Source organism: Pteropus vampyrus, unplaced genomic scaffold, assembly GCF_000151845.1.
Source record: "Pteropus vampyrus isolate Shadow unplaced genomic scaffold, Pvam_2.0 Scaffold9, whole genome shotgun sequence".
NCBI classification, from domain to species: Eukaryota; Metazoa; Chordata; class Mammalia; order Chiroptera; family Pteropodidae; genus Pteropus; species Pteropus vampyrus.
In genome coordinates this window covers 5160357-5175819 of record NW_011888790.1, presented here as the reverse complement: position 1 = coordinate 5175819, position 15463 = coordinate 5160357, and the positions used below count along the sequence as shown (strand labels likewise).

General features: G+C 37.9%; 1 protein-coding gene across 2 annotated transcripts in view; it reads left to right on the top strand.

Moving 5' to 3' along the window:
• Positions 1–413: 413 nt before the first annotated feature.
• The window catches only part of BEST3 (bestrophin 3), a 42509-nt gene continuing 27459 nt past the window's right edge, over positions 414–15463 (top strand). The window contains exons 1-4 of one of the 2 annotated variants that reach the window (XM_011374120.1): positions 414–617; positions 2385–2550; positions 5787–5881; positions 6344–6577. In XM_011374120.1, the coding sequence (XP_011372422.1) occupies positions 2399–2550; positions 5787–5881; positions 6344–6577 (481 nt within the window). In that variant the 5' untranslated portion in view covers positions 414–617; positions 2385–2398. The remainder of the gene's footprint in view (positions 618–2384; positions 2551–5786; positions 5882–6343; positions 6578–15463) is intronic. The other variant, XM_011374129.1, reaches the window with a different exon arrangement.

The following is a 15463-nucleotide window of genomic DNA, read 5'->3' as shown; positions in this document are numbered from 1 at the left end:
CTCTCTCAAGCATACATGCTCGTTGCTTTTAATGGATGAGCATTCTAAGTACCTCTGCAATGAGTGTGAATCCTGTTTATACTCGTGTCTGCCCCAGTTTATGGCTTCACAAGAATTTATTCTGCGTTTCGAGCACACACAGACTGTCCTAATTCCCTTTTTTGGCTGGCGGAGTCTCTTTGGAACTCTTTAGGGGGAAAATGGCTCTTTCTTCCTTGATCCCAGGGCAGAGTCAAAATGAAAATAACAGACTTAAACGGCCCAGCCTCCTTCACGTCACCTCCGACTTCTCATTCTAAGGGGTACTTTGGATAGCAGGTGGAGTTATAATTATAGATTAGAGAAAAGCCACATCAGCAGCTGCTGCTTCTGTTTGTTCCTGGCTGTAACTGTCATCGGTGGGGCAAACTGGCATAAACAGGCCTCCACAAGTGGAAAATCATTTAACCCCTGTACTTGTCTGGATCCTCTCAGTAGCCAGAGAACAGAAAGAAAATCTGACTGTGAATGAGCGAAGGGTGAAACCGCGAGTTTGACACCGACCTGGAGGCACCTGTTCAGGGGGAGCCCGAAGATTTTCTTTCTCGTCGGAGACTCCAAACCAAATAAATAGGTTAGTGCATGAAGAGAATACCTCCGCATTTTAATTCTGACCTTTACTCTATCTGATTTTAGTTTTTCTGACAGAGCTTAAATAGAAGGCTGAACTGTTACATGAAAGTTATTTCAGAACTGTTACTTAAAACTACTATGAGAACAAATTATGAAATGGGCTTAATTTATTATGTTCCTCTCCCAATTTTGGCTTTACTCACATTAAATAAATAGACAAGGTGAAGATGGAAAAATGAAACCAGTTTTGTGGCACGAGTCCCATCCTTTCATTATGCCACTTACTTATGCCAAAGACCTTATTATTTTTTTTTAAATCCAAACAAGAAAGGCCAAAACCTAAAGTTGGGAACAAGAAAAAAATGCCGTTTCATTTCCCTAGGGAATATAGGCAAATTAGAGTTAGATTGTTTTCACAGCTCTGGATAAAGGCAGAAAATAGTAAAATGTGTACTATAGGCTACTTTATGTAAGAAATTGTCTGTGAGATTTGATTCTGGTATCTAGTACAGTTCTACTTAAAAGCTCCGTAATTTCAGCCTAAGTAGCTCCATAAGACTCTCCTTATAGATTATTTTGAGCAAACTAAAAGGCTTCAAAGAAATCTCATATTATCTGTGCGTGTTCCATGTTAGAGAGTGGTTGAGCAGGATTTTCAAACAAAAATTAGATTTGGGCCATATTCTCAAAACCTATTCGAATGTTTAATGTCTTGGTGAAAGCAATAGAATTCCAGAGATCTCACTGAAACCTGAGCTTCAGGGCCCAATTCTCATCCTACCCAGATCCTTGAACAAATCCAAGTGGAAAAGAAAGAGTCCTAAATAACGGCCTGATTTTTTTCTTTTTTCTGGTTGTTTGTTTTTTGGCTCCAAACAGGAAGTGAACCATCCCTAAGCATTTTATGCTACATTTTTCATTGGGAAAGTGCACCTTTCTTGGTATCACGTGACCCAACATTTTGTCCACCTTGTGAAGTGCACAGAGCACTAACTATGCACTCAGAGCTCTGTTAGAGGGACACCACATCCAACTAAACCCACCAAAAATAACCCATCAATTAAATTCCCACAGGGTCTTGCTTCTTTCCAACAACATCTCCTGATTTCTAAGAAGAGAGCCATAACTTCTCCTTAGAAAATTTAAGGGTGACATAAATACCTCTTTACATACTTTAGCAAATAAGGGCCCAAAGAATAAGTTTGGCCACTGCTTTTGAAAATGTCAATGCATATAGCATATCAATATCCTTAATCTTCCTATGGGTTAAGAAAATATATGATAGGTAACATTACAATTTACCTCATATATCTCATTTGTTCATTTATATATTGATGGAGCAATGGCTACATAATCTAAAAATAATACTTAGAAATTAAGACAAGCCAAACAGTATAAATATACATATGCCTTACTGTTAAAATGTACGCCTGAAACTTATTGGATTTCATTACCAATATCACCATAAAAAATAAATAAATAAATAAATAAATAAATAAATAAATAAATAATAAAAAGAAAAAGAAATTAAGACGAGCTTACGATTTCTAATATTACTTTCCAGAGATGCCGTTCTTCCTTTTTTCTACTAAACGATTTAGCACCAAGATGGTGGTGTTCTCCAAATTTCAAACTGTACAAATGAGAAAGGCAAAAAAAAAAAAGGGAGAAATGGCCGACTGGTGGCTGGCTTGGGTTTTCTTTAAGATACAAGTTTATGCTCTGTCTTAAATGTTGCTTCTTACTTGTGTTTTGTCTTCTTGCTCTTCTAGAAAAACTATCCAAGATGACTGTTACTTACTCCAGTAAAGTAGCCAATGCGACTTTTTTTGGATTTCATAGGTTACTTCTCAAGTGGAGAGGCAGCATCTACAAACTACTGTACAGGGAATTTATTGTTTTTGCTGTTTTTTACACAGCAATAAGTTTGGTGTACAGGTACTTTCGTTTGCATGTCTCCTTCAGTGACCATCAAATATCACGTGAGAATACAGTCTCAAAAATCTGAGCCCTGCGGGTGCCACCAACTTTCACGTTATGTAACCTCCTCCTTGGCATGGTCCTCTCTGTCGCCTTCTTCTCTCTGGGACAGGGTGTTTTACTCCACACTTAACCATTTGTAGGATGTTAACTAGACTCTAAACCATTATGTTCAAGTGGTGTCCGTTCCAGCCCCATATCAATTGATCAATGTGGGATATTAGTCGTGTGTCAAGAATGTTGCTATAGGCATAAAATAGAAGATTTATACTTATATCCTCACTACGTGATCGTTTTGAATGGCAAAGTCCACAGATGAATAATTCTTTATGCCCCTCTCAACTATGTCACTCATAGTTTGAATTTGTGATCTGACAGCTTGTAGCAACTACCTACATAATTAACATGTTTGTGGATTGAGTCTATCAGGCATATACACCTGATATGGGAACTTTCTTTCCTTTTGCCTGGAATGACAAGAACTTATCCAGGATAATTCCCACCAACCTTACCAACCTTACTTCATCTAAAGAAAAGGCCTGAAAACTGATTTATTTTCTTTATGTCTTCTGAGTTTGGGGCATGTTATAGTCACAAAAGGAGATGTTTATTCTTTATAACATCACAAACTATGCCTGTCAGACTGACAGAAAATTTGAGCAATGTTATGTCCAAGAAATATTCTTATGACTAAAAGTTATAGTCTTAATCAAATGTTATCAGTATTATAAAAGGGAAGCTTTATGAGTGTTTTTATATTAAAATTAATTGCACACATTTCTTCTCTGGGGGAAATTAAAATTTAAAGTAGAAAAGCTAAAGGTTTTTGAGGCTGTATTTCCACCTTTTTTATGTACATCAGTTTGTTATTTTTCTTCTGCATACAGATGAATAAATTTTATATCATCACTCTCACCTACGTTCGTCCTTGCAGCAACAGGACCCCAGTTGAAGAAGGAGGATATCAATTTGGCTGACTGATAATTATAAAAAGTAGAATAGGAAGAGCTATTTTGCTACATACCAAAATTACTGTTCCAAACAAATGTATATATTGATATACATTTTGGCAAAATATCTTCAAAGGGAATGTTTTCTTTAAAACCTCTAATAATTTTTCAGATATGTCTTATAAATATGATATTATTTTGACAATTTATTTGTGTTGCCTAATCCTTCAGAATGTGAAATGATGGAAGACACGTGACATTTCAGGATAATTGTCTCATTAGTTTATTTTTACTAATGTGAATTTATTGCTGCTACTGCTGCTTAGAATAGAATAGCCCTTAGAACAGTTGCACTGTAGCCAGAAATGCTCCATGGGGCTTTAACTTTTGCTCCAATATCTTATTTATACCCCACAAAATTATATACATATATTTTTTCTAAAGACCAAAGAGTATTTACATTTATAACAATGACCATTAGTTCAAGTCATTCTTCATTTTTTAAAGTTCAACTGTAAAAGCTTGTTAAAACAGATCCTTACATCTTGACCAAAGATACACCAAGAACTATAAGTTGACTTTGTCAAGAAAATCAAACATACATATAGCACAATTTAAACACAGTTTAATTCTCATGTCTACTAATGTCCCTAAGTTTTTTAAGCAAATAATTATACTTAGCAAAAATCATAAGACAGCACTAGAATTCATTAATTTGATTATATCTCTTCTTTTTTTTTTTTTTTTTGGTATGGATTTGACAAAATAATTGGCTGTAGTACTTTCTAGGTAGTAAAATTTCTAAGTGTCTATTAGCTAAATATTTTTTCCTTTGACCACTTAATAGTAACAATCACTCTATTATTAAGTATGACACCATAAGTTATAATGTTTTTTATATATAATATGTTATTTAAATCTCATAACATCTTTGATACATAGGTATTATTATCCCCATTTACAATGAGAAAACTGAGGCTCAGAGAGATTTTAAAATATATTCAAATCCAAATCTGTAAGTGGCAGACCTAGGATTCAAAGCTGACTTTATCTGATCCTATGGTCTGTGCTTTCTACAATTAAATCCTCTTTGACCATTTCTATTTGAGTACCAGAAACCATTCTGGCTGTAACTTGTCATCAGCATGACCTTGATAGGCCCGTGCAGCCAGCTGAGGCCTCTCTTGTCAGCTTTTTCTGAAGGCAGAATGTCTGACACCTCCTCCAAGCAGAGGCAGGAAATCCAAGCCCGCTCTGCACCCTACACCCCCTTTGTCAGTACCAGCTCCCAGTTCTTTATCTGCAGTCTGATCAGTGGCTCACTGTTAGGTCATTAGCCCTCTGCTTCCTTTATCAAAGTTCTATCGACCCAAATAGTCCCTTGAAACACATTAACATGGATCTTTCCAAGGGACTCCTTCTCCTTTGGAACAGCTGTACTCATTCATTGATGCAAATTCATCTCTATTACTTCTCTTTCTGGATTTTAGCCATTATTATTAACCTGCCTTGAGACATTTCTTCTGACTCTGAATCCCCTCCCTACAACATAAATATTAATAATCGTTCCATTAAATGATTTTATGTTTAACAATACTATGAAATGGATTTGGGTCAGGTCTATAATATAAATTTTGATATTTGTATCATATTAATATAAACCCACCAAATATAATAATAAAAATGTTCATTTCTAATTGTTAGATGTTATTTTCTATTTTAAATAAATGCAGGCTTTAAAAAAAAAGTTATAGTATCCCTTGAAGTACAACACAGAAAATCAAAAATGTGATAAGTAGCATATTTAGGAGAAAGTAAGATCGAGATGTCAAATTCAGGGCTATTATTAATAATAAGTTAATAACTGTAATCCACTTAATCAAGACGCTCTTTTTTTTTTTAGTACAACTGACGAATAATTGAAAAACGAACTCTTTTATAAGGTATCATGCTCCAAATTCAATGCATTAACCATATAAAGTTTAATATAATGTATCTAAAAATAAAATGGTTAATAAATCTCACTAATGACCAATAACATTTATGTACTAAAAATGTTAGTACTTGAAATAGCAATTAAAAAGCTTTTGAGATACATTAGCTTAGGTAGAAAAGAAAAAGTTATTGCTCCTTAAAAAAAAAATTAAGATGATTTGTGCTTAATTGTTTGCACTGAATGTCACTTGCAGAGCAGGTGCAGAAGTATAATATCATAAAGGGCTGTGCATTTTATTTTTGCTCTAGATTGTTACTTACAGGAGCCCAAAAACGTTACTTTGAAAAATTATCAATTTACTGTGACAGATATGCTGAACAAATTCCAGTAACCTTTGTGCTTGGTAAGTATAGGTCACACGCAGAATGCAGCCACACAGCTGTCTCCGTTAGGATGACACCGATGACTCTGCATGGGAGTGTTTCCAAGCTGAGAGGCATGCCTGAGAAGCCACCGCTTGCAATAGAAGCAGAATCAACCATAAGGTTTGCCTTCAGGGCTGCTTTCGCTAAATTAACACCAAACAAGTTTGAGGTAATAATCTGCTATTGGACAACGAAGCTTTCTCTTGACTAACTCTCCAATTTTGCTATCAATATTTGACTTCTAATACCCACTTACGGGGTGCTACGGCATTGCCAGGCACAAATTACGTTTTTTTCTGGACGGCAAAATCATAAGATATGAATGACAACATATTTTTACATCCCAGTCCCTATAAAAGGCTAAAATTCTGCTAAAAGCATCAGCATCAACCATGTGTCTGCTGTAAGAAATTGCTTTATAGTTTCCGGTTCTTCTACAGGGTTTTATGTTACTCTGGTGGTGAACCGATGGTGGAACCAGTTCGTGAACCTGCCCTGGCCGGACAGACTGATGTTTCTCATATCCAGCAGCGTTCACGGAAGCGACGAGCACGGGCGCCTGCTCAGAAGGACGCTGATGCGCTATGTCAATCTCACGTCCCTGCTCATCTTCCGCTCGGTGAGCACGGCTGTGTACAAAAGATTTCCAACGATGGACCATGTGGTTGAAGCAGGTATTGTGACTGGCTTTTCCTTCCATGGCCTCCTCTCGACCTAGATGGGAATCTTCAAAATTCCTTTGAAAGTTCTTTTTTATTTCTTTATTCATCCAAGAAACATTTATTGATTACCTACTATGTGCCAGAAACAGTCCAAAGAGGCAAAAATAAACAAGACATGGTTCCCGCCCTCAAGAAGTTTACTTGGGGGTTGGAGGAGGAGGAGAAGCAGACAGTCAACTTCGAATTAGTTTGCAGATAGTCACATGACCTTTAGGGAAATATAATAATAATTAACCATATTTATTTAAAACCATCTGTGATATTACATTTCTAGCACTTTGCAGTTTATCCACTTTCATTAATATTATTTCATTTGGACTTCAAAAAAAAAAAAGAAAGAAAGAAGTTGGAAACAGATTCAGAGAAATTATGACCTGCTCTGGATTACACAGCACACATTAAAATTCAGGCTCCAAAATCCTAAGGTAATCCTTTCCCAAAAACACAAGTAGATTCTGCTAGGAACCAGGATGTGGGTTTCATCGAGGCAGATCCTGAGAGGTGGCAGTGTGGGTCTGTTGTCTCTCCTATTCCTCAAAGTAGATGCAGTTATGCTACTGGGCTCCTAGACATACTGTACTGAGTACAAATCATGCTGGAAGGATGGTTCTCTTTGGTGTGTTAAATTAAGCAAAGAAGCTGTTAAACTAGCCTTCAATGGGATTAGGATTAAACGAGATAATTCTCAGCATGTGCTGAATAAATGTTGGTGTGTGTGCTAGGTTGTTGTTAATAGACTATTCATATGTTGGAATGGATTAATGGATGTATAGAATATGCAAAGATCATGATATGGTTCTGCCTTTATATTGAGTACTGTCTCAAATTAGTTTGCTGTATATAGTCTCTTTCTCTGAAATGTCCTTAAAAACAGACTTTTTAAAAGAATAAGATCTTTTGTTTGTTTTTGGAGGGGTTATATTTTGGCCCTTGTTTGGTTTGGTTTTGCCTTCTTCGATAGGCAATATACATAGTGACTAAGAACACAATGTAAGAGTTCGAATCTTCACTCTACCACTTACTGGCTATATGACCTTGTATGAGTTACCTGACCTTTCTATGCTTCAGTTGCCTCATCCATAAAATAAGTTTATAGTAATTTATAATACCACTTATTCATATACCTCATCAGTTTGTTGTGAGGGTTAAATAAACTAACATTTGCAACGTGTTTAGAGGAATACCTGGCACATGGTAAATGCTACATGAGTCCTTGGTCTTAATAATGAAATCATTTAGTACTACCCCGTAAGATGCTCTTTGGTCACTTTAGAAGACTCATTTGAAATGACATGCCAGATCTTCTTGATCTAAATGACCAGGAGGTTGGGAAAGTCAAAGTGGAAATAAAGAAGGAGGATTGTAGGGGATATTGTTAGGGGTACAGATATGAGAAAGTACTGGGGTGCAGTGAGTTGGTTAAAGATTCAGGTGGACGTTACTAATGGCCTGGTAAATGCACAGGTGTATGTATTCTGATGTGAAACCAGTAGAAACAAACAAACAAAAAAATTAACTGCCACGCCTCCTCCAAATTTAAAAGTTGAATACTGCTTCATAATAACCAAGTTGAAAATGCTGCTTGATAACTTAATTTTTTTTACCTTAATATCTATAGGATCAAATGCAATAAGAATTACTACTTCTGAAGACTTAAAAATAAATAAGAAAGGTTTTACCCATTCCAAATAGATGAGTGAGAGCTAAAGTTTACTTGGATGAATAAAGATGATATTTCTCTAGTCCTGATGCATCCTTGGAATGAAGAAAGTACATTCCAAGAACCAGACACCAGGTCCAATTCTCAAAGCAAATCTCAACCTCTTAGCGTCACCTTTATATTAAAAGCAAATAAGGAGGAAGCCAGGATGGCTGGAGTTGGAGAGGCCTTTGGGACCTCTGGTCAGACCTGAGCTGAAGAGGGCTGAGTTGTGCTCAGGTCTGAGGGGCAAGTAGAGAAGTTGAGGTGAATAGGAGAATGACATGTTTTATTTCCTTTAGGTATAATTTTCATAATAGCAAAACTTACTCCTTGTCAAACTTGTACAAATACCTGTCATGTGCTTGTGTCTACCCTCTTTTGTTTTCCAAGGCATTTGAAATACTTTCTCTCCCCAACCACCAAAACCCCCAACCATTCCAAGGGAATCTGGAGATCAGTCATTCCCTCCTTGAAATGCATTTAAGCGAGAGTGTCTCAAGGTGTGATCTGAAGACCCACAGGCCCTTTACATCTTGAATAACTTGAGTTGTTTATTTAAAATGCATATTCCTGGGCCCAACCCCAGACCTACTGAATAAGAACCATTGGATGTAAGGCCTAGGAAACCTGCATTTAAACATGCTCCTATGATATGCTTCTTTATAAACCAAAGTTTGAGAAGTACTGAGTCTTCTCTAGGGTGCTTATATTTTCGAACCCTTTTTCTCACCCCTGAGGTAAGAGCCTTTAGCAACCACCAAGTAATTCATTACTATTAACAAAGTAGCAATGATTAAGAGAGTGAATGCAAGGGTTTGGCTATGCTGGAGACTCCAGCATTATAGAGAGTCTTGAGGCGGCAGTCTGGTCAGAGACTACTGTCTCAGGGATTTGAATTAGACCTGATTGAATATAACAAGTATTCTGAATTCCATTCTTTTGTTGGTTTGTGTGGAGGGGCTGAAGGAGGAAGAGAACTGGAGAAGATAGGAGGGAGCTAAAGCCTTTGCAGGCGCCCTCTGGTGCCATCGCTGATGATCGCAATAAAAAGGTCCCTACTGCTCTCTTTCAGTCCTAAGTGTTTTCTTGAAACAGCAGAAAAAGGGGTAGTGGAATGGCTTGTGCCCCCAGGAGCATTAGGTTTATGTGTTAGTGGTGGGGCAAAGGTTCTGAGCCATGGCCCTCGAGGCTGAGCGAGAAGCTTCAGAGGTGGGGTCCTTCCTATCTGGCTGCCCCACAGCCAGTCATGTGAGTGGGCCCCTCTGTGTGCACAGACAACACTGACTCACCTGACTTTCTGCTCCTTTCCCCAGCAGACAGTGCTGACTTAGTATGCACGTGGGGTCAGTTTCCAAGCTCTCCCAACTGGGCACATGCCTCCACCACTCTGACTGTCCTTTGCTTGTGCCAGCATTTTTGGGAAGAACAGGAGGTTCAGGGATGGCGGAAAATGTTTGGCAGATCCCCTTAGCCCAGAGCCAGGGCACCTGCACTGTCTGAGGGCAGAGAGGGCAGGAAGTAAAATGCAGTGGCCATAAAGGGGTGGGGACAAAGGTAAGATGCAATGCTGAGGGCGCAATAAAACCTCTTGTCAGATGACTTCCCCACATAATATCACCTGCCCGGAAAAGCACATGTTCTGAAACTCCAGTGTGCACTAGATATTGTTAAAAATCAATGTTGCTAAAAATTCAGATCCCAAAATATGGCCCCAGAGATTCTGATTGAGTAGATCTGGGGTGAGGTCCAGGAATGAGTGTATTTAAGATGTTTCTGGAGACTTTGAGGCGGTGGGTCCTGGATCATACTCTGAGAAACAATGGGCTCTAAAGTAACCAGGGCTTCTCTCCAGCCTCTTCTCCTTGCTTCAGGGAGGTTCCCTGCCACAAAGATTCAGGGCTGGCGAGAAGAAAATGAGTGGGAAGGCAGAGAGATGCCCTTCCTTCTGAAGCATCTGACAATCACTTGACTGGGGCCTGATGAGCTAGCTCACTCATCTGGTGATCCTTGAACTTTCTGTGCTTTTAAGTTGGACAGTCATGTTATATTATTCTGTAAAATTAAAAAGACCAAAATGCTTACTACTGAGGAAATACATATGCTTTGATATTACAGGTTAAATTTCTCAATTTAAAAATAAGTAATTTTATTTTTGCTCACATGAAAATAGCAATATAACGAATGAATGCTAAATAATGTCTATTATGCTGAAAATTCCTGGAACTGGTCTCTTATCAAACCAGTGGAGTAGCAATATAGTCTCTGTCATTTTGCCCGTTAGCTACGAACCTGTCCTGGAAAGTCTGATCATTCCAATCACCTGCCCTAAAAGATGCCGCTCATCCAAGTCAAATTGAGTACACAATTCTAGATCTCTGCTGATTCAAATGACGGCCTTAATTGGGTGGTGACATTATGGTATGGTATGGAATTGTCATAAACATTCTATCTAGTGTTTCACAGTGGTCAGGAGAGGAAAATATTTCTCTTTGAAATTACTCATCAGGACACGAAGATAGACAATTATATACATTCTTCTAAAAAATTCCTAAAGCTGTTGCTAAATTTATCATGTATTTGCTCATCCAACAAAGATATATTGCGTGTATACGGGATGCCAGGCACTGCGCTGAGCACTGGAGTACGGCTATAAGGGAGAACGAATGTAGTCTCTGTCCTCAATAGTCAGTAAAAATTAGGACAAGCCTTTTCTTACATGAATTGTTTTCAGAGACAAACATAGCATCTTTCCAGCTAAATTTCGTATCTCTATATTGCATTTCTAGTTCTCTAAAATGTTTTCCTTCTGTGCTTCATAGCCCATAAGAGTGGTTAGAAGAGAACAAAGTTTGAGGAAAGGATGCCCTTTAGTTTTCTTAAAGTCCTGGAATCTTGACATGAAGTCCCTTGAGCTTCTTCCATGACTAGAGAGAGCTCGATGAGAACCCATAGAAATTTTATCAATGTTTATAGTTGACAGACATTAAAACAACTAAGCAAGCATTCAATTGTCAAGTGACTATCAAGATAAAACTTCTAACTTTATAATAACTGGCTAGAAGGCTAGTCTCATTCGAGTTTCTGGCATATTTAGATCATTTAATCTGTGATCTTCTTCCGTCCTACTCCATCAAACCACAATTCAAGTAAAATCAAATGGATTTTGTATATTGGCTTTCTGTTCTGTGGTCTCCTGTTCAAGGTTTTTCTGATGCACTCCATGGCAACGTGGTCTCTGAAATCCCCCACTGCTCTGTGTTACAGGAGAGGTGATCAAGGGAACAGTGGTATTCACAGCTGTGCCAGTTTTTCCTCTGTTGGCTGAACTTTTACAGGCTGAGTCAGTTACCCAATAGTCTCACATGATGAACTCAGGACAGACAGAATGTCATCCTGTGAGTGAAACTTGACTCACCTATGTGCACTTGCATTACTTAAGAGAGGAAGTGCACCATAAAACCAGCCCTCCTGGCACGAATGCCATGTCTGGACAGTCTCAGCTGGTCAGTGTTTGAAGGTTCCCCAGTTCTGTTTAGGAGTTCAATCAAGGCTACCTACTCAATGTTTCTCAAAGTATGATTGTAGACCACATTCATTGAATTATCAAGGTACTTATTTCAATTATAGATGCCCAGGCAACCTACAGAATCAGAATCTCTGTGTCATAGGGCCTAGGAATCCACATTTTTAAACAAGCTCTCCAGAAGTGCTGCAGGATGTTTGATTCAGGCCAAAAAAGAAAAAGAAAAAAAAAAAAGAAAGAAAATGCTGAAATGGCCAGCTTGCTATTGGATTCTATACAAGGGTAGCTGTTCCCAAACTTTGTTACAAGTTGGAATCACTAGGGTTGTTTTGAAAATACGGATGCCTGGCCCCCATTCCCAGATATTAGGATCCAATAGGAATAGGGTACATCAGTGGTTTTCAAAGCTCCCCTGATCATTCTAATATATGCAGTAAAGTTTAGGAACCACTACACTAGGGCACATCCATTAACTCCTCCAACTTTACCTGCCGATCACCTCAGATCTATTTACTAAGGCCGAATGAAATTCTGGGCAGGTGAGGAGTTAAGAGCACTGATTTTTCGTATTACATTTTCTGCGTGTAATGTGTAGAAAGAAGGCAGTAAACTACCTTCTGGTAAATGGGGCGGGGTATGGCTGACTAGAGATGTTTTGCTCACAGGAAAACAGGGCAGTTTCCCTGCCTCTGTTCAGCATTGCTAACTCAGAAACTGATTTCGGTCAACCACTTCCTATTTCAAGCTTTTCAAACTATGGGTTGTAACTTACTACTGGGTTCTTAAATCGTTTTTAATGGCTGGCAACCAGAATTTTTAATGGAATGGAATGGGATGGAAAGGAACAGAAAAGATCAAAAAGCACATTATGTAAAAGAGCCAATAACTGCTTTGTAAACCACACATATCTTCCTTGGTTCATAGTAAACAATATCTGACATACAGCCCTACACAATGCCTTCACAATGTGATTCCAATTCTCTCTCAATCTCATTTTGCCTCCTCTTGGTTTTTCCAGTTGCAATTTCTAAACCTTTACCATCAGATTTCAAGGACAGCTATAGTTGAATCTGGTGCCTTCATTCCATCTATTTTGAAAACACAGAGATGAAAATGAGCCAGACTTGTTATAATCTTCCTGAAAAAGTCATCTCTCTGAGAAGGGCTCAGATGCTGAATGCACAACTTTCTCTTTCAGAAAGAACTGGCAACAAACCCATTCTGCCTTCAAGTTTTGAGATGCAGAGCTTTTACTTCTGCTAATAAAGCCTCATTTGCACACTCTGCCTTAAAAGCAAAAGATATCTGCCTCGGTTTCAACAGAGGAAAAATAGATGTACAGCAGATGAAATCTGTGATGACTGGAATATTGTTTACCGAAGGACTTAATTGGTTCTTTGGCTTGTGGGCAATAAAATGTAGCCTTTAAGTAGAAGATACTACTCCAACAAACCACAATTCAGGTTGCAAGTAAATACAAATATATATATATATACATACATATATATACATATATATGTATATATATATGTATATATGTAATTTACTTTGATTTGAAATATTAAGGAGGATTCTTTGGGATAAGCAGTAGGTAAATTGCTCAGCAGAGCTGAACCTGCCAGGAGGCCAGAAGGAAAAGATATAGCCAGAGAAACTCTAGGCAGATGCAATGGCAAGCTAAAACAGCAATGGCAAGGGTATGGATAGGGCCTGAGGGAGCGTGGCATGAAGACAGACATGTGAAGGAGAGAGAGTAGTGTGAGGACCAGCCGACTGGTAGTGCTGCCAAACTGTAGCAAATCAATACCTGTGGTTAACATTGCCTGAGAGATGAGGATAATGACCACATTCTGAAAAAGGGAATTGGTCTCTGGTTAAAATAGCTTGAAGTGCTGCTGAGGATAACATTTCATTTAATAACAAATGCTCCTTGAATCGATTTGACCAACAATCTAGAGATTTTCTTTCAAGCGACCAAAAACTCAATTTCCAAAGATGACTTTACTTTGGGATAAGATGTGTGACCCTGCGGGGAATAACAAAACCATTCTGCCTGTACACTTTTGGAGGACACTTTAATGTCTGGTTCATCATTCATTTTTCACAACGCCTAGCAAAGTTTTTAATAAATTTGGACTGAAAAGTAAAAATCACCAGCTTTCCTTGCTCTGCATGTTCCCTTCCAATCGGAGGGTGCACTACATGGAGCGGAAGACCCAACTCTACCTTTGGCGTTTGCACTAAATAAACCCTCACTCTGCATATTTGCTTTCGCCTAAGAAAGGACTTGCCAGCACAATTTGATCCATGCTCCTGAATAAAAAATAACCAGAGGTAAAGTTATTCTGTGGTCAAATGACAAAGATTGCAGCCAGTACATAAATGCAGTCATTTTTTTAAATTGCACTGTAAATCCCAAGAATATGAGTGTTAGATAATTGATATGAAATGTCTAAGACAAGCTTTCCAGGGAAAAGATGATGAGCTGCAACAAGTATTTAAGCATAAAGCCAAGACAGGTCAAGTTTATTAACTTCTTGTAATAAGAATTAATCATGCTCTGCAAGTCTTAAAAAAAAAAAAAAAAAGTCATTATCTGGATCATGCAACAACTTCAAGATGCACTGAGAAACGAGAAGAGAATTATCAGGCTCCAGTTCCCCAGGCATAGGCAGAACCCCGCTAAGCTAATGTGAATAACCTGACTATTATCTAAATAGCTTCCTCTTGGTAAATATTGGCTTTGTACTTGTTACTCTGTTTATTTCAAATATGAATAAACAGAATCTTCACTCATAGGCAGTGATTTTCAAACATTGCTGTGTGTCAGAATTTCCTGCAGAACTTGGTAAACATGCAAATAACTTCCTGAACCCAGTTCCATTAAATCACCTGGGAAGACTGAAAGGAATGTTGATGCCTAGGCCTCACTCTAGACTAGTTGAATCAGAGTCTCTGGGGATAAGGCCAAGGCACTGATATTTTCTAAAAGTACCCAAACGAGACTTGGGTCGAGAAGTTCTGCCCTTCCAATCGGAGGGTGTAATTTGGTAGATGAGGGTGGGGCCCAGTCCCCTCCAAGTATAATAGGTGTCATATGTGATTCTAAACCCATGCTCCAGAGACCTTCTCAAACACACTGGCCTAGATCCTATCAAAACTCAATGTAACTCCAAAGCTTTATGAATCCATGACTCTCGAAATGGACATGTCTCACTTCTCCTTAGACTTCTTTTCTGTTATAGCAAAAACCCTTAAATAAAACTCAGTCTGCATGGTAAGGAGAGAGGATTACTTGAATGAAGCAGGATAACCAGATTTATAAACTGATTAAGATGCTTAAGAATATTAAGTGTTACATTAGGGCAAAAGTTGCTTTTCATCTGAATGTTTTATCAGAATTCCATAAATATTTCTGAGACAAAAGTAACTCAAAATTAACATCTAATTAAAAATCAGTTTTAGAAATAAACTTTAATTCAAAATATATTATTTATACTAAATCATAATGAACATTTAAAAGTCCACTTAAAATAAAAAAGTCAAGGGAGTAAATATACGAGGATAGTCATTACATTATTATGTTTAATAGCAAAAATTTTAGAACAACTGA